Raw genomic sequence first — 26,000 nt, forward strand, 5'->3', positions numbered from 1 at the left:
TAAAATAAGGGGGTTGGACCAGAGTAGGGATTCTTAACTTTTTTTGTGCCATGGATCCCTCTGGAAGTCTGGAAAGGTCTAGGAAAGAATCCCTTGTCAAAATAATGTTTATAAAGATAAAAAATGCAAAGGATGATAAAGAAATCAATTACTGAAACATAATTATCAAGGTATATGAAAATTTTCAGATTTAAAATCTTTATACCTAGAGGATCTACAAAATACCAAGTCAGCTCTAAATCTGTAATCCCATAATCCTTGGCATAAACTTGCTTCTTAAAGAGAGATTGTATTTATACTGTTTTATTGTAGCACCTGGGATAATAGGACCCTGGCCTAAGCTTTTTATTTGATAATCTCATAATTACTCAAGATACAGAAGCTTTCAGAGATAATTGAGGAATACATGGGCTCACCATAAAATAATGAGATGGACTGCATAGTCCATGAATGGAAAATACAAACTGTAGTTTAACTGGCCTTCCTCTCCATTCCCATACTTGGAGAATATCTGAATCCAAATGTAACTACAATATAAGGATACATAATAATGTATGGAAAAAGTGAGTGTTGAATGAATGTAAATTACTATATCATTGCATAGATTCAAAGCTGGATGGAAACTTAAAGATTATCTCTTGCTAATAAAATTTTGAAGCAAAGTTCTTAGTGAAGCAAAACATGTTTTCATATGGTAGATAATTTAATTTTCATTTGAAAACTTATTTTGGAGTCACTTTTCTCTTGGGGAAACACATGGCATTTTAGAACTGGTAAGTACTTGTCATTCCCTAGATGAAGTATTTTTTATTCACATACTCTTTTTTTCCTACCAAGCAAATGATCTGTTAACATTTTCATGGAACCCCATAAAGATCCAACCCCATGGATCAGTTAGTTATCATGATCTTTCCAAAAATTTGCTGGGGAATTTCTATCATTAAGAAAAGGGCTTTCAGTGGAACACTGATTGAAAATAACTGTCTCCCCTCTCAGTGATTCCAAATCTTTCCACAAAAAGAGTGGGGGCCCTATTCCCTATCATCCATAGTTCTAGCCTACTGGGCTAATATGTGAGAAGAATGGAGTAGAATTAGAAGCAAGACTACTAATAAGTCATTATTCTCCAATCCCAAGCCTAATATTAGGGTCTTAATTTTTTTTAATTTAGTGCTTGTCATTAAAGTTAACAAAAAAGTAAAAATTTTAATAGTATTCTTCCAACAGACTTTTGATTAGGAATCATGGAATTTTAGAGTTTGAAGGAAATTTACTTAATTTAAACTCTTGCTAAATGAGGAAATAAAAGCCCAGGGAAAGTTAGTTGTGGAGCTGGGACCGAAATCAGTCCACTGCTCTTAACATTTTGCCAACATAGTTGAATTCACCAAGTCAATTTCAAAAATTTGGTAAGCTAGGTTCATGCTAGTTATAATTTGGAAGAAAAATGATGTTTTGCTCTTAAGACATAACGATGATTCCATTGTTGTTTTTTTTTTTTTTTTTTTTCTGAATCTTAATGCAAAGGTGTGAATGATAAAGATCACAGAGCCTACATTTTTGCTTATTTAAGATAAGGGAGGGTTTAATCTGGAGGAAGAGAAAGGTTAAAATGACCAGACAGAAGGCATCAATAACTATATTTTTTAAAGATTTTTGGTATTGGCTAGCAATGCTTCATTGTGAACAGAATTTGGATGAAAATTTGCCTTGTCAAGCTATTCTGTTTTCATTTTGCTGCAATTATGTACAGCATTTAAATTTCAGGTAAGATACCAACTATGATCTCAGCCATCAGTGAGTGAAAAAAATCATTTTAAAGAGGGGCTCACCTTCTTTCACTATCAACAACTGCTGAACAACTGCAGATTAACAAGAAATTAGGCATCAGCAAACACCACACCACCATTCCTGTTTCCAGTCCAGTCTTTAGAGCCATCATCTGGAAAACTCATTCCTGTGGAGAAGGAACCAGCCATTCCCACCAACTACCAACCAACTGCCACATAAAAGGTAAGCAAACCAGTCTAGCTGAGGGAGTACCCTAAGGGAGGTCAGGAAGCAGCACGTGCCAGACAAGTCAAATAACCACTTCTAAGATCTCAATGAAAACAGACCAGACCCAGAAGCCGAGAGCCCTAGCAATGGCAACCCTTTTTACCCAATGTCCTCAGACATCATCCTAAGTAGCAACTCCTATGAAGAGCAGTCTGCTCCTTCAGGTGCTATAAGGCACAACTAATCAGAAAAGAAAGTCTTTGGCACAGTCCAAATGGTTCAGCATCTGAAAACTGATGTGATGTTTATCAGAGGAAGTGATATTAAAGAAGTCATCTACATTTACTTTGATACTGTCCCATAAGGGCTTTTCCATGTGACTCAGAGCTGAAACTTTCCATATGTGTTGTTTTTCCCACTGAAATGTGAGCTCTTTGAGAGCAGGGACTTTGTTATTTTTCTATTTGTATCTTGTGCAATTAATACATATTAAGTGCTTAATATCTATCTGCCTGCTTGATTCATGCTCTTTCCCTCTCTGCCTTCCCTTCTCTCTCCTCCTCTCCTCCCCCCTCATAGATTTTATCTTTATACCTTCTCTTCTCTGACAGTGTCACCATTCTGGTGCAAACCTTCATAACTTCATGCCTGTATATTAGCCTGATTGATCTCCACAGTCCAACCCTTCTTCCATTCATTTATTGCAGTGATTTTTCCTAAAAAGCAAATCACATCCACTCAAACTCCAGTAGCTCCCTACTGCCTACAGAATACAAATAAAAAATGCCCTACCATTCAAAGCCCTCATAACCTAAATCCTTCCTATATTTCCAGTCTTACACCTTGTTCCTCACCACTTACTTTTAGAACCAGTGACACTGATCTACCTGCACCATAAACAAGATAATCCATCTCTGGGTTCCATCTGACTGTCTCCTCTCCCCCCACTCCACTCCCAATCCCTAGAAAACTCTTCCTTCCTCTGCTTTGATTCCTGACCTTGACTTCTTTCAAATTCCAACTAGAAGCCCATCTTTTATTGGAAGCCTTCCCCAAACCATCTTAAATGCCTTACTTCCATTAATTATTTTATATTTATTGTGTACATACCTTGCTTTGTATAAGTTTGTTTGCTTGCTTGCTTGTCTTCCTCATTAGATTGTAAACTAAAGAGATTGTCTGTAACCTCGATGCCTGGCACATAGCAGGTGAGTAAAAAATGTTTATTGATTGATCACTGTCTTCTACCCCTCTGAGAGGCAGAACCATAAACTCTAAAACCTCATTTAAGTATCGCTCAGCACAGACATCCCATTTCTTACTTGGCTACACTGTTTTGGGACTTCTCTGACTTCACTATGTCCCAGGTACCATCCCCTCTTTCTCACTTTACATATCTCTTTTGTGCATCTTCTCCCATTATATTGTAAGCTTTGAGGATAAGAACTGTTTTTCTTCTTCTAACCTGGTATCCACAGTGTTTTAGCAGAGTACCAGTCATACTGATGTCTCTTAAGAAATATTTATTGATTGACTTATTTCACATCCAAGTTCAAGGTTTTTAATAGTCACTTCAACTTTCTTACCTCTTACTCACTTTTCAACCTTAATATTTGAATTATTTTATCTTAGTGGACAGCTAGGATAGAGTCCCAGGCCTGGAGATAGACTCATCTCTGAGTTCAAATCTGGCCTCAGATATTTACTAGCTATGTAATTCTAGGTAAGTTACTTAACCCTGCTTGCTTCAGTTCCTCATTTGTAAAAAGAGCTGGAGAAGGAAATGGCAAACCACTCCAAAATCTTTGTCAAGAAAACTCCAAATGGAGTCAGAGAATTAGATATAACTGAAACAACACAATTCAAAAGTACTGAAGACCTTAAATTTTTATAAATGCTTTTGAAAAAATGAGTTATTTCTGAATATGCTCCCCAACCTCATCTAGCAATTCAATGATCTCTTAAATGCTAACTCCAAAAGTTCTTTTTCAATAATACTTTTACTTAACTCTCACTATATCTTGACTGTTAACAACTCCCTTTCAGACAGCATCTCCATCCTACAATTTTCTTAACTAAAAGTGGGGGCCTTCAATGAGTCTTTCCCAAATCCTCTGTCTTTCCACAGTGAGCATTAGCTTTAATCTCTTCAATTATCTCATATATGCACATAACCCCAAAATCTAAATGTCACAAATCTCTGAGCTCCACTACTGCAGTAACAAAAATGACTATTAGATATTTTTACAGGATTGTCAAATTCAGCAACAAGGGTACCATCATCTTTCAGGTAATCCAAATACACACTCCCAGATCAGAGACTCATTCCTCTCCTTTTCCTAGGCATATGCCTTATCAATTTTATTACTTCAACACCTCTTCTACCTATTATCTCCTTCTTGGCATTCAGGCCCTCAGTCACCATAATCTTGTCCAACTATTATGAAAGTCTCCCAATTAGTCTATCCTTCAGAGTTACCACAATATTTTTTCTATAGTACAGGTCTGATCATGTCACAACATTCACTAGCTCTTTAGATGCTAGGTGCAGTATACTTTTCTAGCCTTTTTTATATTAAACCCCTTTACATGCTCCTCAATCCAGCCAAACAACTAATTTACTTATTCATTTATATTCTCATTGTCTCCCCCTTCCCTCACCCACATCCCACTTCTTTACCTCTGGTTTCTTATATGCTTCCTCTAGGACTCAACTCTGACATGACTGCATAGAAGAGGCTTTCCTTGACTACCCCTCCTCAAAATTTTCTCTATGTATTTTACATATGCCTTACATTTGTTTCTTTGTAAACACAATGAATCTTCCCCGTAGAATTTAAGTGCTCTTAGGGCATAAAGTTATTATTTTTGTCATTGTAGCCACAGTACCAAGAACCCAGGGACAAGTTCCTAGTACATGGTAGGTATTTAATAAATGATTTGAACTGAGAAAGACTATCACGTAATAAAAGCAGCTATGAGTGACAAAATAGAAAAAATGATGGTAGAGAAATCCTATCGCCTAATGTATTTACTGCTGTATACAAATTACTTGTTTTCTTTTAAGTCTTATTTTCCTCAACTACATAAAATTGGGAGTATGCCTTTGTCTATCTTATCATAGCCAAAGATAATAATAAGGTAACAATGCTCTGCAAACTATAAAGCTCTATACAAATGTAAGGCATTACCATTGAGCACTACCCTTACACTAGAGTCTTATGGCTTTTTGAAGATGCTTTATGGTCACTGTATCACCTCTTCTATGTTCAAAGGAAGTGATATATTTTGATACTGCCCCATAAGGGCCTTTCCATGCGACTCAGAGCTGAAACTTTTATGTGTTGTTTTTCCCATTGGAATGCTAAACATTATGAAATATTTAGCAAAGCTACAAGTAACAATTCTAGTTTTCCTGGAACATAAATTAGGATTTTTTTTTTTTAAATATTTACAACCAACATTTAGTCACCACCTGGCCTAAATTTGATTCTGCAATATAGATGGAAAAAATTCTAGCTGCCATGAAAACTTTTGAAATCACTCATCCAGTAAAATAGCTTTAAATGCTGAATAGACATAGATATAAACATAAACACACACACACACACACAATTTGTTTTCTTTTAAAACAAGTTATTATGGTAGTGATTCAAATTCTGAGTTCTTAGCTCTCAGATTAACTATCATTTCAATTAAATAAAAAAAAAACATTGCTATCAGACAAAGAGCTGCAATTGAGGGTCTTAAAACTACTTTTTAATCTATAAATGTTTAAGGAACAGACTAACCTCAGAGCCAGGGATATGGATTCAAGTTTTACCTTTGACATTTACTGGCTATGTGACTCTAGGCAAGTGAAAATTTCTCAGAGCTCCACTGAAGTCAAACTCATAGAGTTCCAGATCCTTGTAGGCTGTATTTACTCAGAAAATCACAAATTTAATATTATCTTAGTTGTACTGCACTTCATTTTGTTAAGCTTTTCCCAATTACATTTTAATCTGGTATAGTAAGCAGAAACACCTCTCCTCTATGCTACTTCCTAAAACCCTAGCTATAATGTTCCGGCTAGCTTTCTGGAGGTTCTCCTGAAGGGCCTTGGTCTCAGCAGGATAGACATGAGAATGGACAAGAGTAAAGACAAAAATCTTTATTGTGTCCTACACAGTCAGTGTCGGTCATAGTCTCACCAAGTCTCATTCACCATTCTGACAGTCTGCCAGTTTCAACTAGTCTCTCCCACCCCAGTCTGACTTTGTCCCCAATTTAAATACCCTATTATAATTACATCATTACAGTATACCTAATATGTGTGAACTGGAGAATCATTACATCACCATACTAAGTATATGTAAACTAGAGAACCATTATCTCATCAATTCCACTAAGTTAACACCTTGTTTCAATTATACTTCCCCAGCGTTCCAGCTCTCTACATCTAAGCAGAGTCATTTAACCTTTTTCAGCCTGTTTTTTCAACTTTATAAAAATGGGAAGAATAGCAGCATTTACCTCATAGAGTTGTGGTAAGGATCAAACTTTCACTTTATAAACTTTAGTATTAAATAAATGCTAGCTATTATTATCACATATCATTAAGACTACTTGTAGAACTGCATGAATAAAAATTTCCTTCTCTGAAATTCCCTATAATACCAATGAAATCACAGATCTAGTCCTAATCCCTAAAATGATTTTTCAATAATCACTTTAGAAGCATGTTATTTCTGGAAAATATTTATTCTCCAGTATATTCAAAGCTGTGTCATGCAGAGCCCTGGTGTTCCACATACTACTGAGAGCTCTTTGAAAATAAAAAACGTCAATATAGCAATACTTTTCCTTCTAAAATATTAACTCTATAATCATGCACGTATCAAATATGAATTACACAAAGCGCTTTTCAAATATGAAAATAAGGTTTTTCATTTCTTCTAAAATGCTGTCAAGTATTAAGTATAAATTCTTGATTCATACTTAGAGATTCCATCAATATATCAAATCCTAACATTTTCTGTCAAATTTAATTGGGAAAATGCTGTTTTTAGACCAGTGGTCTAAAGTGGAAATTCAGGTCCTCTATGAGATTGTGGCTTTAATTCAGAGGCAGTGGTTAGGTAAATATACCACAACTTTTCAATCTTTTTCAAACTATACTCAACTGCCTCAGTGAAGAAGATAGTACTACTATCCTGATACCATTAGGGAAATTCCTTCCAATTCTATACCCAACTGCTGTTCCTCAGACCTCCTAGTTGTGACCAGCATCCCTCTGGAGGTTAGCTAACTGGCTCTTGATAGGTGGGTAAGAGTCCCACCTCCCCTCTTTTTATTTTCTTTGGAAAAAATTACACAGATGAGCAGGGATATGGATGGGTTTCAATTTGCAAAAAAAAATCCTTTTACATTATCTTTCCCCTCTCTTTCCAACTTCCCTGTTTCTGTCAAGAGTACTGACATCTTTTAATACAGGCTATCATCTTCAGTGTATCCTCAGTATCATATTCAATTTTTTACTCTTCCTCACTCCACATACTTAATCAGTGGACAAATTTAATCTGACTATTCACAGTAATATGTTTGGTCCTCATTACCTCAATAGAATTAGGATTGCCAAATGAAATATTTCATTTTTTTAGTTCATCCTGTTTGAATCTATCTTTGTATTAACTTTAGAATGTACATAACTATTAGTACAGTAGTATAATGTCAAAATGTATATATGTATTAGTACAATACTGTATATATAGTTTGTTTAAAAAAAAAAGTAAAAACAACATGATGTGAGTGTATGCTTAAATATTTTTATTAGGGATGGGATAAAAACAATTTGGAGATCATTATATTAATTCCTAACAGATCATTATATATCTGAATTTTCAGTAAATTTCAATAAATATTTTCAGACTCATTCAAAGTTATCATAGCAGTAAACCAAGAGTATTTTTATTGAATTATTATTATTTTATTATTATTTACAATTACTCTCAATTTAAAGTGAAACTAAAAAGGAACAATCTTATTTTTTTCCACAGACTATTCATTATATGTACAAAAGCTTAAAACACAATTTCTACCACTCTCAAATCCCCCATTTTCATACTCATATCCAAATTGTCCCATCACATCAAAGTACAATTTAGGATGGAGTATAAAACATTTTTCTATATTCAACTATAAATTATCATTTAGGAAACAAAAAGTTCATATTCAAAATGATTTCTCAAGTAATTCAAGCATGAAAGAAAGTAACTACTAAAAGTAATCAGGAAAACAAAATTTCTAATGCTCCATCTACAATCAGGTCCAGTGAGTAGAATTATCACTTTCTCATTGTAATGCTATATAGAAAGATGAAAATATACCATTAGGCTATCTAACCAATGAATGAAAATCTCCAAAGATCTTCATTAAACACTTTGCCTCAAAAATCAGAAGGATAAAACTAACAACAACAATAAAAACAAACACACACACACACACACACACACACACACACAAGAATACTGGCAACTATCAATCAAAGGACACGTTGAAGACAATTAATTTATATTATTCTTTTCAAGATAATCTATCCCAAAATCCAAAACTATGTATGTTGCCATGTTATCCTTCAAAACAAGGGTTAAAAATCAGAAAAATAATTCTGGCAAATAAAAAGGTCATGCTGAGGTAAGAAGTTCTGGACTAAACTCCCAGAAATTCAAGAAGCACTTGAATCCTTTTGTCATATTTAAATCTCTCTGCCCCACCTCCATTTGTCAAAAAGACCCAGTACATAGGCAAATCCCATGGATTTATATCAGATTTGTAAATCTAAAGTTTTAAGCTTTTAAAGGTTTCTAACCCTCTACCCTATAAGAGAAAAGGCAAAATCAACAAGTAATAACTTTGAAAACATCCCTATGCTTTTATGAGCACAGACTCCCGTACTTATAAAAATAGCTTTTAATTATAAAATACTACTTCATGACTTTTTTTAAGGAAATGAGTTATAGCTTAATGAGTTAACAGACATCTTTTAAATTCCGTGGGACACTTCATATTCTTTAGCTTTAAAATGACATATAATAGACATTTCCAATTAATCGGGTTGGGAGTTAACAATTTCAATTTACATAACCCCAAAGATAGTGACTACTGAAGACACTAACATCAATTTTAGCAAACTTATAGATACATATGACTTTTCCTTTATGACCAAATCTAAAGAGATAACAATGAAAAAAAAAAAAAATACCACCGAAGAGAGAAGTGGGGAGGGGAGAAGCAAAGTTTAGAAATGAGTGACAGAATAACAAAATTTAACATTTTTTTTCTAGTCCTGGTTTAACAAGTCCCAAGAGTTCCCCGAATTATCTTGCGGTTTCCAAAGTAAATTTTCAAAATCCTAAGACTTTTTTTATTTTTTAAAATAGATTTCTATACCTGGGCGATTTTTTAGGAAGTATCTCCCAAACAAGTGTGTAAAAACATCAGAAAGTTTAAGAATCAGTCCTACATGAAATGGAATCTGATCCACAACAGATTCTAAATTCTTTTTATCTCTTTTGGGGGAAAACTATTCTAAGTCACGAGACAGGCAGACATCGAGAGATAGATTATGATGTTAGGAAATAAACAATGGGGCAGATTATCACAAATCCTATCGTGAACTTGATGCCTCCTCCTCATTACAAGAGTCCAGGGCCCACCTAGTCTCAATTCCGGTTCCTCCGGCACATTCCTGGTTCCGCTCAGCTCAGCCCACCTTCCCTCCCACCTCTCTCCCAAGTCAGACCCCTCTACCCGACACTTGACCCCTAGCAATGTCTCCTCCCTTACCTCCCAACATGAAGGTTCCATCTTTCACCACAAACCCTTTCCCTGTGGCACCCTTTCCCTTCACCTGCTTCCCGCCTCCCTTCCTTCTCCTCCTCCCCCTCCACCCCCCACCCCCCCAGCCCCTATGCCCTCTCGAACCCCTCAAATCTCACCCGCGTAGCACAGAGGCCAGGAAGGGCCTGGAGTCCGCTCCTCTGTCCAAGCCGTAGGGAATAGCTCCGCTCACCCGCCCCTCAGCTCGTGCCCCTCACCCTGAGTCCCTCCGTCCTCCCTTCCCCTCCCCCCTCCCCAGCCCGGGTCGCTCTCCTCAGGAGAGTGGAGGCCCCAGAGCCCGATAGCCACTCACCCGAGCGCCGCCGCCGCAGTCGCCGCCGCCGAGGCTTGAAAAGTATCGCCGCCGGCCGGCCGGCCGAACGTTCCGGCTCGGTCCCTGCAGCCCTTACAGCAGACCCTAGGGAGAATGAGCGGCGCCGCCTCCGGCTCTGCCCTCCCCGGGCCCAGCCACCACCACCGCCGCCGCCGCCATATTGTGCGCTTCCTTCTCTCCTCCCTTCGCTCTCCTCCCCTCCAGCGGCCTTCGTCATCGCCCCGCGCTCCAGGACCTCCCCTAACCAATGGGAGGAGCTGACGATGACATAATCTCTCCCCTCCCTAGCCTGGGGCGTTGTGGGTAGACTGTAGGATTTATTGGAGCTGCTCGATAGTCTGATTCCACTTAAAAACATCAGTTCATCGCTCATAATGTGCGGTTCTATGCTAAATGCTGGAGGATGCAAAGTTAAATTAAAAAATATTTCCTATCTTCTAGAACTGTATAGTCTAGTAATATATACAAATGTCATGTGATACAAAGCAATGTAATAAATGCTAAAGAGTTTGTGAAGAATCCCATTTTGTGAACATACACACACATATATAACTGTGGGAAAAATATCTATACACACACACACACACACACACACACACACACACACACACACACACAGAGAGCTACCTGAAGGCTATCTCCATCTCCATTTCCACAAACTATCATCTTGGGGTTAGGTATACCTCAGTTCAAAGACCATCTCTGACAATAATCAGGTGATAAGGGGCGTTATTTTACTTATAAAGGATGGATGGATGGGGTATTAAGGGCTTACTGTTAAGTATTTTGAGCCTCCGTTTCCTTATTTTTGAAAAATGAAGAGGAATAACTTGATTAGAATGATATTGAAGAATCAAAAACATAGATATCAAACATGGATGAATCCACACGGCTGGGAATTAGGTGTAAATACGTTAGACTCGGCAACTTGCCCCAGAACATGAACAAATCAAAGACAGTGTGACATAGAGGAAAGATGTAGCACCAGAGTCGGAGGACCTGAGTTCAAGTCCTACCTATTACACTTCTACTATTACACTAAACACTTTATCTCCCTGTATCTGAGGTTCTTCATCTGAGCAATGGATTGGTTGTATTCACTGCCTTCAAGAGTCTCTTTCTTAAATCTAAATCTATGATATTATAGCCAGAAAATTGTCATATTTTTTAACGTTTCTTTGTTCTTAAAAAAAAAAAAAATTATCGTTTTTTTTGTTTCTTTGTCTCTTCTCCTTGACACTACTTCCATAGAATCCTCCCATATAATAAACATATTTAAACAAAACAAAACAATACGTTAATCATATCTGATAATACATATGCCTCCACATAGCTACCCCTCCAATCCACATTTCTCTGCAGGGAGAAAGTAAGTAGCTCGCTCACCTTTGGTCTTCTGGAGACAAGATCTTCAATCCATTTATAACTATGCTACCTGAGTAATCTTCCTAACAGTTGCTCTAATCACATCACTACTCAAACTTTTCAAAAACCCTATTGAAAACATGACATTTTTAACTGCTTTCCCTGGCATTTAAGACTTTCCACAACTTGCCTTACTCATATCATACCCCTTCTTATATTCAAACTGCCCCCTTCCAATCCTGTCCTCTCCAGTGTTAATGTTTTTGCTCATGAAATCCTCTGTTTAGAACAGACTCCTCCTTTTTACCATATTTCTATTTAAGTTCCTGCTTTGTCTCAAGGTGCAGCTCAGAAACCACTTCCTCCATGAAACTGTCCCTGAAATGCTCTCTTCCCCCAACACACACAGAAATAATCTTTCCTTCTGTAAATTTCTTATAGCATTTTGTGTGGCTCCATCTTGCCCTTAGTATAATCTACCTTGTGTCATTACTTATTTGTATTCATGTCATTTCTTTCATCCCATTAGATTTCAAGCTCATTCGTAACAAGGTCTCTCATTTTCTAAACTTTGCCTCTCAGTCATCCAGCATAGGAGCTGTTTACTAAATGGGCTAGGTTGTTTGTTTGGTTTTTTTTAGTTGAATTTCCTTATTCGGAAGATGAATTAGATGAGAGTAAAAACAGAAGTAGATATAAGCAAAGTAGTTAGTTGCCTAAGTTGAAACACAGAGAAATGGGAAACAAGTGTCACATCTGTCAGAAAATTTCACTCTTAGTAGCATAATTGTGAATTTAACTGTACGTAAGTAATTGTCGTTTTGTTATGTTTCCATAGCTGTATCTCTAAATGAAAAAAAAAAAAAAACAAAACAAAACCTCTTTTAAGGTATAGAATTTAACCATACTTTCATGGAAGAGATTAAGAGAAATTGTCATTTCTAAACCCTAGTCAAAGAGCTTTTTGTTCCAAACCACTCTCCAAGTTAAAGAGTAAAGAGTAAGTAACTGCAGTTAAAAGCATTCCAGTTATGCATGGTCAGAAGTTCCACACCTGCTGGAAATGAGAGATTAGTACATTTTTCATAGGCACAACTTCCTGCTTCTATTAACAAAGTAAGCAATAATTACAATTAACATGTGATTCACGGGTATCCAACAAATGTCAAAAGAACTGGAAGAAAGAGCTAGAATGTTATGTAGAACATTTGTGGAGAACTTTTGTGAGAACATGAATATTGGAGGAAGAGCCTAAATCTATTATATGATAGCATTATCAAATTTGATGATTCAAATTGTCTGGAAAACTGCCCTGATCAAACCCCCTTAAAAAGCCTTAATTCATTTTGTTCTTTCAGGTTTACAAAAACATTTTTCTCATATGAGTTAAACAGGTAAGTTTGTTTATTTTTGATCCAGACCTCTGATTTCTTGGTTTTAAGGAAGGAAACCTGGAGGCACTGTGAGGCACTTAAGTTCACCTGTTGCCTGGGATGCTCCTTCATCTAAATCTAAAGTTAGTAAAATTCATAAGTAAATAAATATTCAACTCAACTAATCCATTAACTGTGTTGAATTATATATGCAATGTTTTATATCCATAGTCTTCTATCTCTGAAAAAAAAAAAAAAGGGAGAGAGGTATATTTTCACAACTTTTCTTTTGGCCAAGCTTGGTCATTATAATAACTTTAAGCTCAGTTTCCTTTTTTTGTTGTTTCCATTCACAATTTACATTGTGCATGAGGCAATCCTTTGAGTTCACAGTGAGGCAGCCCCCTCAGAATTTTAAGTACAATTGAAAGGTTGGGGATGATTCTTCTCTAATGGTATCAACTCAAGCTCCACACCAGTGTGTTCTCTCTCCAAATGTTAGCTGCTAGTTCTTAGCTCCTCAGCTTCATTTAACCAATTAATATAAATTATCTTTGACAAAGATATAGCAAGAACAAAAACTCTCTTTCCCATTACTTAGAGGATATTGGACACCATACTAATTCAGAATCTGTGGAAAATTTCTCTCCACATCTATTGATATAAAGTCTTCCAAGGCTTATCTTAATTCTTCGTATAGATCTTTTATTAGGCTGCTGTAATCCAACCTAGATCTTCTGACTCCAAGACTTTATGGAGGCTGAGAATTTTACACAAATAAAAACCTCTTTCGAACTGCTTTGCTAAGTCCCTGTGATAAAAGAGGAACCCACTACTTTATGGATTCACAGATGGTTAGAATTAGACATAGCCTCAGAAATTTATATATTCAACTCCCACTACACTTTCATTCGGAGAAACTGAAGCCAGATAATTTGCAAGGACCTGAAGGAGATAGAATAAGAATCTGACCACAAATTTAGCCAATGTGTCTCTTTCCTGCTTGTAGGTGAAGGGGATTAGAGATGGTTAGATGAAATAGAAATTCAGCTCTTTTGCTGAACTTAAACTTTAAATCCTTGGAAATAAAGTTTTACTTAGTGACTGACTTGGGGAGCGTCTCATACCTTAGAATTTCTTCTGACCCCTAAATTTATATCTGATTTTACTTCCTAAGTTTATATCTAATTTTACTTCCTTAGGTTTAGTCATCATTTTTGCCTGTAATCTGAGGTTATTTTATATGAATATGCATATATACTTACATATCCTGTTTTCTCCAACAAATGAATGTCTCTCTTAGTAGTAAGGGTTATACTTTCTATCATATTTGTAGCTCCATGGAGCTCCCCATTGAACCACAAGAAAGCTCTTTGTGGCCTGAAAATGACTTTGCTTCATCTGATTTTTTTATTTTCTATCTTATCCTACTAGAATTTAAATCTTAATTATCAGTAATACAAGTAAATGTATTCTCCATTCCCAAATTCCCAAATTGTAAATTCTTTGAGGATTAGAATTTATCTTATTTATGTTTATATTTGCTGTCTTGCACAGTGCTTTCTACATAATAATAAATTAAGAAATATTTACTGAATGCATTGAATTGAATGCTGACCTATGTAAGGAAGGCCTCTCTCTTCATCCCAGTTTCCTACCTCTTAATCCAAATGATTTCTCAATCTGAAAGCCATTTCTGCAAGGGAATCAAGGACAAGTCACTAGAAATGCAGCAGCCAAGAACTTCCATCCTCTAAGAAGTGACATATACTTCTGAAGAATGAATCCCTGCAGAGTGACTCATGATGGGCTTGGCAGGATGAGGTCACCCACTGCCCCTGACTAACTCCTTTTCCTATACTCCTAGAACTCCCTTCATGCCAAAAAGGATAGTTTTCAACCCTGTGATAACTCTTCTGTTAAAGAAGCAATGTGGTATATATATATCTCCCCTCCCATAGCAGCAAACATGTCCAGTCCTCTGGGGATTCACTGGAAAAGACCACCATTGGCACTTGGAAACCAAGCAGCAATCAAATTTTAATTGAACACAGAAGGTCTGAAGACAAGAAGCACAGAAAAGCAGAGATAAGCAGCAAGAAGTGAGACAGAGATAGTGAGTGAGCATGGAAACAGGGGAAACAGAGGCAGAGTCTATCCACTTAATGATGGATTAAAACTGGGGGCACTAGGCAGCATGGAGCTGGTGGAGATGAAAGAATACTGGGGATCAGGAAGGGGTCAGACAGGAATTTGAGATATCATTTTTATAGGATTTAGGGGAGGAGACAGACCAATTCCTATATGTGCCACCTTGAGATAAGTTCATTAACATAGCCAAATCACTGGTTAAAACTTCAAAGTCTTAGCTCAGAATTAACAGTATTCTTTAAGGTTCTGATGCTCTAGAATTGTCGAGGTCTGGATTTTGTCAGGAATTTACATATCACAGGGCCAGAAACCTTGACAAGTAGAATCTAGATGAATTCCCTGATTCAGTGCACACTACGCAGATGTAAACTTAGCTAATATGTGACACAATTTATAAATTATGCTCCTTTGATCTATGGGACAGTTTATATATGACTTCCAGGCTCCTCTTTTCAATTTTATTTCCTGCTGTTGCTAGTTTATACTGGCTACTTATAAACTTGCTTATTACACTGACTAGAAGTAGGGACATGGAGGGAGAGGTGACCTGAGGGAGCAGAACAAGATACAATTTTAACATAAAGTGACTGCCTATATCTTCATTTACTCATTCAAATATTTGTAGATTTAAATTGTTGTAAATATAATTATTTATACTATAAAGAATGGATCTTTACTTTTAAGATATAGAGATGTATAACACATAGTTCTGCTGTCAGGAAATTCACAATCTTGATAGAGCGATTTGGAGGAGCAATATGTGAAAAGATATATTGAAATAACAACCTAGAATATAAAAACAATTCTGATTACGGACATAAGAAGTATAGGCAAAATAGTATGGGAGGAAATGAGAGATCCTTAGGGAGAGGAATCAGGGATGGCTTTGTGAATGAAGTAAGATCCAAATTAGGCCTTTAAGGATGAATAAGACCTGGGTAAGGAGGGGATAAAAGCATACCAAGCAGCAGAAATAACTTGAGCAAAGGAAAGTAAGTTAATCCAATTAAATCTAACTTTTTTAGGGGCAGGGACTATTTTTTTTTTTCTCTTCTCAGCAAGGCAATCAAAGTTAACTGCCTTGTTCAAGATCACACAGCTAGTGTCAAGTATCTGGGGTCAAATTTGAACCCAGGTCCTCCTGATTCTAGGACTAATACTCTGCCACTTTGCCACCTAGCTGCCCTGACTCTTATTTTCAGTCTTGTAATTTTTGGCACCTGTCATGGTTATTTAAGAGAATTTTGCTGAATTGAGTTAATTGTGTTAAACTAGAGAAATGATAAATCATTTCCTTTTGCTGAGCTTAGAGCGCTATGACCACTATGATTTCTGAAAACATACCTTCCTCACAAGATACATAGTACAGTGGAAACAATGCTATATTTGGAAGCTGAGAAACTGGGCTCTCATTCCAACTCTTTCAAGTCTGAAAAATCACTTCTGACAAATCTCTTGAGTTACAATTTCCTTATCTCTAAAATGAGGGAGTTAGACTAACTTATCTCTAAGGTTCCTCCCAGCCCTAATTCTATTACATTTTCTTGCTGTCCATTTCTTTCGACTCCTTGACCTGCCACAATACTATTTTCCCTTTCTACCTGGACAGAAATTCCAACAAAAGTAGCTACTTTGGCTTAAGGCATTATCTCCTGAAAAGTTCTCTCACACCAACACATTAATAAATAGTACCTTTTCATATTAACTCATTGCCATTTGGTAGTGCCAAAAGTGGATGTCTTGAGGGAAGGAATATTGGGCAGGTATGTATAGGCAGACAATTACGAAGGCAGGAAATTTCTGGAGAATGGTATGCTGCTGGAGAAGTTGCCCTAAGTGTTGTTTGTTCTTTTTTTCTGGAAGCTGACCGTGACACCTCAGGGAAGTGATAGATACCATGATATGCAAGTGGATTAGATTTAAGTGAAATAGGGCTGTGTCTTGCTTTTTCCTCCAGAGCCATCTGGCTCCAGTGGCTAGACATAGATCAGGGCGATTGGAGATGGCCCTGGATGCAGTGGGAGATCTTGGCCTTTTTAATCTAAAATTTTTAAGAGATCTAAGTTTAATAAATAATAGTGCGTGTGAGTGTGTGTGTGTATAGTGATAATAAAGGCACCAGAAGTGATAATACGGAGTAGAAATATGAAATAAATATGGCAGAGCATAATTGAAAAATATTATAAATGTAGTATAACAGAGATTCGGTTCACAACACAGAGCAACCGTGACAAAACATCCATCACAGGTAATAGAGATTTGTTGTTTTATTATGTAAATAGCGCACAAGCTCAAACAAACCACAGCTAAGCAAGGCAAAGTCATAGGTGATTGAGCAATTTGTTTTTGGGGGAAACATGCCTTTTATAGCTCAGAGGACACAGTGGAATAGGGGATTTAGGGAGTAAGGGAAAATACCAGGAAGGGATTTGATTATCTCAGAGGGAGATTGTGTTTTGAGATTTGGCATGCCCTTATTAGAGAAGATGCTGTGCTCTATGAGCAAAGAATTGAATTAGCTCAGAAGAAATGCTAGATATATAAAATTAGAGAATTCTCCCCATATGTTCATAGGGCCTGTTGTGTCTGACCTGTGGCAGAGCATTCCAAACTTGTATTTGTCTGATCAGCCACAATCAGATTCACTGTAACGCTAACATAATGATGTCATTTTGGTCTTCTTCAAGAACAAAGGATAACAACCATCCAAGGTATCTTAGAGAATATGAAGATTATTGCCAAAGAAAGAGTTCTCTTGCTTTCTTAATTTGTAGCAGGCTAGCCTTGTTATAAACATTTACTCTGTGCAGAATTCTGGATTACACCCTGAGAGAAAGGCAAAGAAAGGAAGATGTGATCCATGCCCTCAAGAAATGGATAATAAATAGGGTAGACGTTTACTTAAATATTCATAATCAAAAATATAATACTCTATTCACCCTTGTAGGACCTTGTGTTCCAAGTTTTTCTCCCTCCCTTTTCACCTCCACCCTCCCCTGGAGAGTAGGTGGGTTGAAAATGTACCATTCTTCTGGGCACGTTTCCACATTTATCATGCTGCTTTGCATGTATTGTAAAAAATAAAAAGCTATTACTATTAACAATTTTTTAAAACATATAATATGCTAGTTAAGGTTTGGCATTGCTCAAAAGGCATTGAATTTCAAATATAGAACTAAATAAATTCTGTTCTGCCACTTATTAAATATGTAATCTTAGACAAGAGAATTAATCATTCTGTGTCTCAGTTTCCAACATCTTTCAAATATAACTAAAACTCACATAATTATTATAAGGCTTAAATAGCATAATTTATATAAAGCACTTTGCAAAACTTTAAACACCGTATAAATGTTGACAATTATGACAGTAAATAGGCTTGTTATTTTCTGACTGACCCATGTGCTTCTGAGGTGCCTCCTTGTTGCTCTAGTATCCAAAGTAGTATTTGTATATGTAGACCTGTGACTTTTTCATGTATGCTGTCTCTCTTATTTGGATAGAGACTTCTGAGAGGGAAGGAGAAAAAATAAAAAAAGACATGGGGCAAGAGAAGAAGGTATGAACTTTGAATGGTAAATATTAGACCTTCATAACCACAGGTATGTGGAGAAAAACTAGCATCCTAAAATCTACTTGTATCCTCAGGACCACCATCCCCCAAAGATTGCTAAAATTAGATTCACCGGATACCATTTTCTCTTCAGTTGAGCTAAGATTTCATCTCCTTGTGATGTACCAAAGCCTTTCTAACTCTTGTATATTCTGCATGGCTTCCCCATTATTGTTTTGATAAATATGTTTGCTCAAGGTCAGGAGGACCTGAGTTCAAATCTAGTTTCAGATACTTCCTAGCTATATGACCCTGGGCAAGTCACTTATCCCCAATTGCCTCAGCAAAAATAATAAATAAATGAAGATAAATATGTTCATTCAATATCCATGATAGTTATTTGTGTGATTGTTGGGAGGGAGATGGAAATAAAGTAGATAAAATTAAACTAGCTATTGTTCTCCAGTTCTGAACTGAAACTACTTCCCTCAGCCTACTAGAATGATTAGGGAGGGTGACCTTTATCCTAAACAAAAGAAAAGAAAAAAAAAGAATCATTTCCCTCAACTTCAAAAACTGATGTGAAAATCATGGAATCCTAAGCCCAATTTCCTTCCTGAAGATGGAAGAAATGATGCAGGTGTGGTCCCTTTAAGAATTGATTATTCCTTTCTTTATGATTCCCAACCCCTCCTAGTTGATCAGTACAGGACTTTTTGATTCACAAATTCTGGTCCCTTTGAATTCCAATAGAAGATCCGGGCCTGTCCCAGCCCCACCCGGATCTGAGCCAACTTGGGACTCCACCCACAGGTCCCTCCAGTGGAATCTCTCATTATAAAAGAGTTAAGCTGGAATCCTCTCTTGGCAGAGGTTCTAAACATGCCAGCCTTATGCCTGGCATGCCAGGGATTTCTGTCCACTGAAATCCTGTTTCTGGTGCCCCCTTATCTCTACCTTCACCTATTTCCTTAACTATACTTTAACCTTACTTCCAAACCCCATAATAAACCTCTTTTATCAATTTAGCTTTTTGGGCCAATAAATTTCTTTATTGGGAACTCTTGTACTAGACTTCATTTAACTCTGTATCCTTACACTGAATCCAAAGGGGTTTCAGGGGAACTCCATTTGACTCCCTGTACCCCAAAATTGAGGTCACTAGACCTCAATTAAACCCTAATTTCATTTAGGTACCCCATATCTAAACCTCATCAGAATGATGTAATAGTCACTTAAGCATAGCCATCTTTCCCCACAAAAATGGAATTCCAATTTCCTTAAAGACATGAAATATTCCAGATCTATGTCCCAGGTCTTTGTTCCCTGGTTCATTTGAAAATAAGGGTCTCTAGGAATTGGATGACGGTTTAGTTTCTACAATTAGGAAAACTGAATTAGAGAAATACAGAAAATTGAAATTTTAACCAGAAAAATAAAATTGAAACCCAAGGGAACAAGGAAATAAAAGAATGTTATCAGGGTGGAGAATTAGAATAAGAATTAGAGAAGCACTTACACATGATGGTGGGGAGGAGGAGAGGGGGGATCTGATGAAAAGACCTAAGACTATCTCTTTTTTTTTTTGGCAAGAGTCAAGTTTTATACTGATCAATAGATGATGAAGCAATATTTCCTTTCTCTAGTTAGAGAGGTGGGAAACTAGAGGTTGAGAAAGTCCCATATCTTCTCAGACATAAGACCTAAGACTCTTGAAGGGAAATTAGACTCTTCAGATAAGATGGTACTCAGCCAGTAAAGAATCCTGAAGAATTGAATTTCCAAATAAAGTACTTGCTAAGGGAGGAGTAATGATGTATTCAGGAGAGGAGATTCATATTCACATGGGAGGATTATATCACTCCTTATAGATTGTGACTTCTGGTACTCAACCAGTGGGGTATTAGGAGAGAGATTTGCCATTCAGGTATTTAAAAAAAAAAAAAAAAAGAAAGTAAGAAAGGAAAAGGACAAGTATTGATTCCTTTTGGATTCCTATTCAATAAGACACTCACATCTACAGTTGTGAAACTTCGGGGAAAAAAAAAAAACTTCACCCCTCCCAATGCAATGGAGTTATTTCTCACAAATCGCCCTAGATACTTGAAATTGCTGATTATTTAGATCTTGATAACAATATTTACTATAAGATATGTGTATAAGTCATATATTCTCTGCCATAAATGACTCAGAACCCAGCAGCAAGAAAACAAGTTGTGTCAAGAATACTCAGGAAGTAAAAAAAAAAAAGTACTATAATTTTAAGAATGACCTTAATCCATCTCTGACCCTGGGCATACACTTAGAAGATGACTGTATTGCCTCTTTCACCAGATGTACTTTATTGTTTGTGGAGAAAAGGTTTGGGGAGAGTGCTCTTAGACAAAGCCTATTCCAATATCCAAATTTCAGTTTTAGCCACTATCCCAAATAGCCCGAGCAGTTCGACACATTTCTTACACTTTCTACAATCTTTTTGGCCATCCAGAGTTCAGTAGAGAACAACAGGCTTCCCTTCCACTCACTTCTTCCTCTCGGTCAGTTCTCCCCACCCAACCTGCTTTTCCAGGAACAGAGATACAACACATTTCCTCTGTGTCAGTGCCTAAGTCTATGACTAAGCAAACATAAACTTAAAAGACCAGATGGAGAAACCCCTTAGAAGATCCGTTTCCATTTTGGAAAATTCTCTTTGCAGTTTCCTATAAGAAGAGGCAAGGAGGATTCAGTGGCCACCAATGTAACTAGCACCAGCAGCTGCCATGACACTAGTTGAACACAGTGCATAGACTTGATTCCTTTGGAGTGAGTAGTGCTTAATAAACAGCACAGTTCCAGCTGCTCCATGTCAACAAGTCAACAAGTAATTATTAAGTGCCTTCTGTGTGCCAGAAAATATGTTATACTCTGGGGACACCAAAGAAAGGCAAAAATTCACAATCCAATGCGGGAGGCAGTAGGTAAACAATTATTTACAAACAAAATACAGAATAAATTGGTGTTAACCTTACAAGAAAGACATTAGTATTAAGGATGCTTGGGAAAGGGTTCTTGTAAAAGACAGGAGTTTACCAGAAGTTTGAAAGAAGTTAAGAAAATCGGAGGTTAGAGACCAGGAGGGAGAACATTCCAGATGTGGAAGACATTCAGTAAAAAAGCACAGCATTGGGACATGGAAGGATTTAGAGAAGTCACTACATCACATAGGTACAAATGATGAGGTGGGAGAATTGAGAGAAAGAGATCCCCTAACAGCAATGGGATCCTCTTAGCCGTGGCAGGCTTTGCAAAAGAATTCGCAAACCCCAGTGTTTGTAGCAGAGAATAGGGTTTATTCACACTAAGAAGCCAGCTTGCCAGGAAAACAGACTTCTTAGTGGGCAAGGAATATGGCAAAGGTAAGTTACACTGAGAAGAAAGTATCTTCAGCAGTGGGCAAGGTCCTGTAAGGATGGCTGCCGAGATAGGTTTGACCAACCCTTGGTTATATCCAGTAGACCTTAGGCTGGGTGCTGGGGAGCACCATGAGCCACTCAGTAGAGGACTATTGACTATGAGATCTCCAATTGAATGAGATCACTTAAATGGGGGGTTGAGCTACTGGGAGTCATTCTAGGGACTACTCTTCAATTCAAAGAAGGTGGTGATTCTGTCCCTGGCCAAGGATCTCCAATTGAAGGGGATTACTTTGAGGGCTTTCCTTATGGGTAAAAGAGTGTGCCCTCCCAGGGGAGAGCTTGAGACCCCGAATCACCCTTCTCACAGATTAAAGGGGACACAGTTTCAGGCCTCCCCTCAAAGGCTAAAGGGGACACAATTTACATCACTAGGGTGGTGACAGTGTCAGAAGAGAGAAGGGATGATGTTAATGGATATGGTGGGGAAAAGGTATAAGAAAATATGAGGAGTCCAGGGTGACATCTAGGGTTGGTGGTGCCCTCAATAGTCACGAGAAAAAAATGGAATTGTTATTTAATTCCAAATTATATTTTTATGTTTTATGATCTCCTCATTCAAGATTTCTATTAAGGTTATCTAAAAGTGTTTTGGGTGCACATAATCATGTTGGTATGCATAGGTTATCACACCAGTTTGTATATCTCTCATGGAGAAGGAAAAGGCAAACCACTCCATCATCTTTGTCAAGAAAATGTCAAATGGGATCACAAAGCTTCATATGACTGAAAAATGATTGAACAAAAAAGGAATTCAGAGGAGACTGGAAAGACATATATGAACATATATAATGTTGAGCAAAATAAATAGAAACAGGAGAATAATTTACACAATGATTTACAACAAGGGAAACAACTCTAAAGTCCTAAGAACTCTGATTTGTGCCATGGCCCATAACCCCAGAAGCCTGAAATTGAAGTGTGTTCCTCTTCTCTTCACAGAAGTGATGAACTAGTGTTGAAGACTATGCTTTGATGTACATTTTTAGACATGATCAATGGGTAGATTCATTTTGGGTAACTATGCTTATTTGTTATAAATGAAGTCTTTTATTGGTGGAGAAAGGGAGGAATTAATGGTATAAAAGCAGGGCTGGGAATAACAAAGAGAGAGAGAGAGAGAGAGACAGAGACAGAGACAGAGAAAGAGGCAGAGAGGAGGAAGAAAACAGAGAGAGAAAAAGAGAGAGAGGGAGGGAGGGAAGGAGAGAAAACAATGAAATATTTGAAAAATACATGAAACAAAAGGAAATTCAGAGGGAGACACAGAGAAGTAGACAAGTTTTGAATTTATTATACATACAGATATACACAAATATATATATGAAAATAACAGCAAACTATGTAAAAGAGATTCATGGTCTCACTTGCAATTCTCTTTATAGTTGGAAATTTGCATGTTTGTTGAAGTTCACCAAGTTTAGAATAACACAAAATTTAAATCCTGAAAAAATAAATTATTTAGGCCAAAGATTTTTTTTTTTAAATTTTTATTTAATAATTACTTTATATTGACAGAATCCATGCCAGGGTAATTTTTTTTTTACAACATTATCCTTTGCACTCATTTCTGTTCCAATTTTTTTCTCCTCCCTCCCTCCACCCCCTCCCCTAGATGGCAAGCAGTCCTTTATATGTTTGATATGTTGCAGTATATCCTAGATACAATATATGTTTGCAGAACCGAACAGTTCTCTTGTTGCATAGGGAGAATTGGATTCAGAAGGTATAAATAACCCGGGAAGAAAAACAAAAATGCAGATAGTTCACATTCATTTCCCAGTGTTCTTTCTTTGGGTGTAGCTGCTTTTGTCCGTCATTTATCAATTGAAACTCAGTTAGGTCTCTTTGTCAAAGAAATCCACTTCCATCAAAATGTGTCCTCATACAATATCGTTGTTGAAGTGTATAATGATCTCCTGGTTCTGCTCATTTCACTTAGCATCAGTTCATATAAGTCTCGCCAGTCCTCTCTGTATTCATCCTGCTGGTCATTTCTTACAGAACAATAATGTTCCATAACATTCATATACCACAATTTACCCAGCCATTCTCCGATTGATGGGCATCCATTCATTTTCCAGTTTCTAGCCACTACAAATAGGGCTTAGGCCAAAGATTTAATTTTTAAAATGTATCTGTATGACAATTTGAGTGAAGTAAGGTCCTCCTTTTAACTATTGTAATGTGAAACATGAAGTGTCTATCAAAACTAGGGCAGATATTCCAGGGTATCAAAAACCAGGGGGACTGGGGCAAAGTAAAAAACATATAATGGGTCAGATGGTAATGTTCAATGGTCAAAAAAGTAAGCAAAAGTTTCAAGAAAAAAGAAAGGGAACAAGTTTCTTCAAAAGGTAGAAGAGCATAGTCTGAAAAAACCAGCAAGATTTCCAAAATGCCAAGGAAATTGAAATGTAGGGGCTACGTCAAGTTTCCTGGTGATTTCAGAGACATGGCCAGTAAACCAATCTGAAGTAAGCAGAATTCAGGAACTGATTTTCCCCCTGACAAGCAATCAACATTTAAGTACTTATATTAGGCTAAGCACTATGCTAAGTGTTGGGATACAAAAAGGAGCTCATAATCTAATGCAGTCGACAAGCAAACAAAAATATAAAAAGTAAGATATATACAGGTTAAATTCATTGTTATTCATTCTTATTAGAGTATCAATGACTCTATTTGGGTTTTCTCAGGAAAGATATTGAATGAAGATTAACCAAACAGGGTTAAATGTAATGTCTTGCCCAGGGTCACAGAGCAAATAAATATCTGAGGACAGATTTGAACTCAGCAAGATGAGTGACATGGAAGTCGGTAGGTCTGGTTGAGGGGGGAGAGTAATGGGAAACTGCCAGCAAAGATGCTGGAGTTACTGAGATACCACTACACACCTGTCAGATTGGCAAGAGTGACAGGGAAAGACAATGCGGAATGTTGGAGGGGATGTGGGAAAACAGGGACACTGATACATTATTGGTGGAATTGTGAACACATCCAGCCATTCTGGAGAGCAATTTGGAACTATGCTCAAAAAGTTATCAAATTGTGCATACCCTTTGATCCAGTAGTGTTTCTACTGGGCTTATACCCCAAAGAGATACCAAAGAAGGGAAAGGGACCTGTATGTGCCAAAATGTTTGTGGCAGCCCTGTTTGTAGTGGCTAGAAGCTGGAAAATGAATGGATGCCCATCAATTGGAGAATGGTTGAGTAAATTGTGGTATATGAACATTATGGAATATTATTGTTCTGTAAGGAATGACCAGCAGGATGAATACAGAGAGGCTTGGAGAGACTTACATGAACTGACGCTAAGTGAAATGAGCAGAACCAGGAGATCATTATACACTTCGACAACGATACTGTTTGAGGATGTAGTCTGATGGAAGTGGATCTCTTTGATAAAGAGAGCTAATTCAGTTTCAATTGATCAAGGATGGACAGAAGCAGCTACACCCAAAGAAAGAACACTGGGAAATGAATATAAACTGCTTGCATTTTTGTTTTTCTTCACGGGTTATTTATACCTTCTGAATCCAATTCTCCCTGTGCAACAAGAAAACTGTTTGGTTCTGCACACGTATATTGTATCTAGGATATACTGTGACATATTTAACATGTAAAGGATTGCTTGCCATCTGGGGGAGGGGGTAGAAGGAGGGAGGGGGAAAATCAGAACAGAAGTGAGTGCAAGGGATAATGCTGTAAAAAATTACCCTGGCATGGATTCTGCCAATAAAAAGTTATTAAAAAAGAATATGCTGGAGTTAGAGAACTTTGATTGATGCTTAAAGACATGAGATGTTTATCTCATGAACTGATGCTAAGTGAAGTGAGTAGAATCAAGAAAACATTGTACACAGCAACAACAAGATTATGTGATGATCAACTCCGATTGACAGGGCT

The 26,000-nt window shown here is 37.1% G+C and overlaps 1 protein-coding gene across 4 annotated transcripts in view; it reads right to left on the reverse strand.

Annotated features, from left to right (window-relative positions):
- UBAP1 (ubiquitin associated protein 1) overlaps window positions 1-26,000 on the reverse strand; it is a 104,961-nt gene that overhangs the window by 43,600 nt on the left and 35,361 nt on the right. For 2 of the 4 annotated variants that reach the window (XM_051965910.1, XM_051965897.1), the window contains exon 1: window positions 10,172-10,349. The exons of 1 other annotated variant lie outside the window; for it this stretch is intronic. Coding sequence is in view for 1 of the 3 variants with exons in the window: in XM_051965914.1 (XP_051821874.1) it covers window positions 10,172-10,409 (238 nt within the window). In the remaining 2 variants the exon portion in view is untranslated. Of the gene's footprint in view, window positions 1-10,171; window positions 10,425-26,000 lie in introns of those variants that run through there. One more of the 4 variants, XM_051965914.1, reaches the window with a different exon arrangement.

Source organism: Antechinus flavipes, chromosome 1 (genome assembly GCF_016432865.1).
Source record: "Antechinus flavipes isolate AdamAnt ecotype Samford, QLD, Australia chromosome 1, AdamAnt_v2, whole genome shotgun sequence".
Classification (NCBI taxonomy): domain Eukaryota; kingdom Metazoa; phylum Chordata; class Mammalia; order Dasyuromorphia; family Dasyuridae; genus Antechinus; species Antechinus flavipes.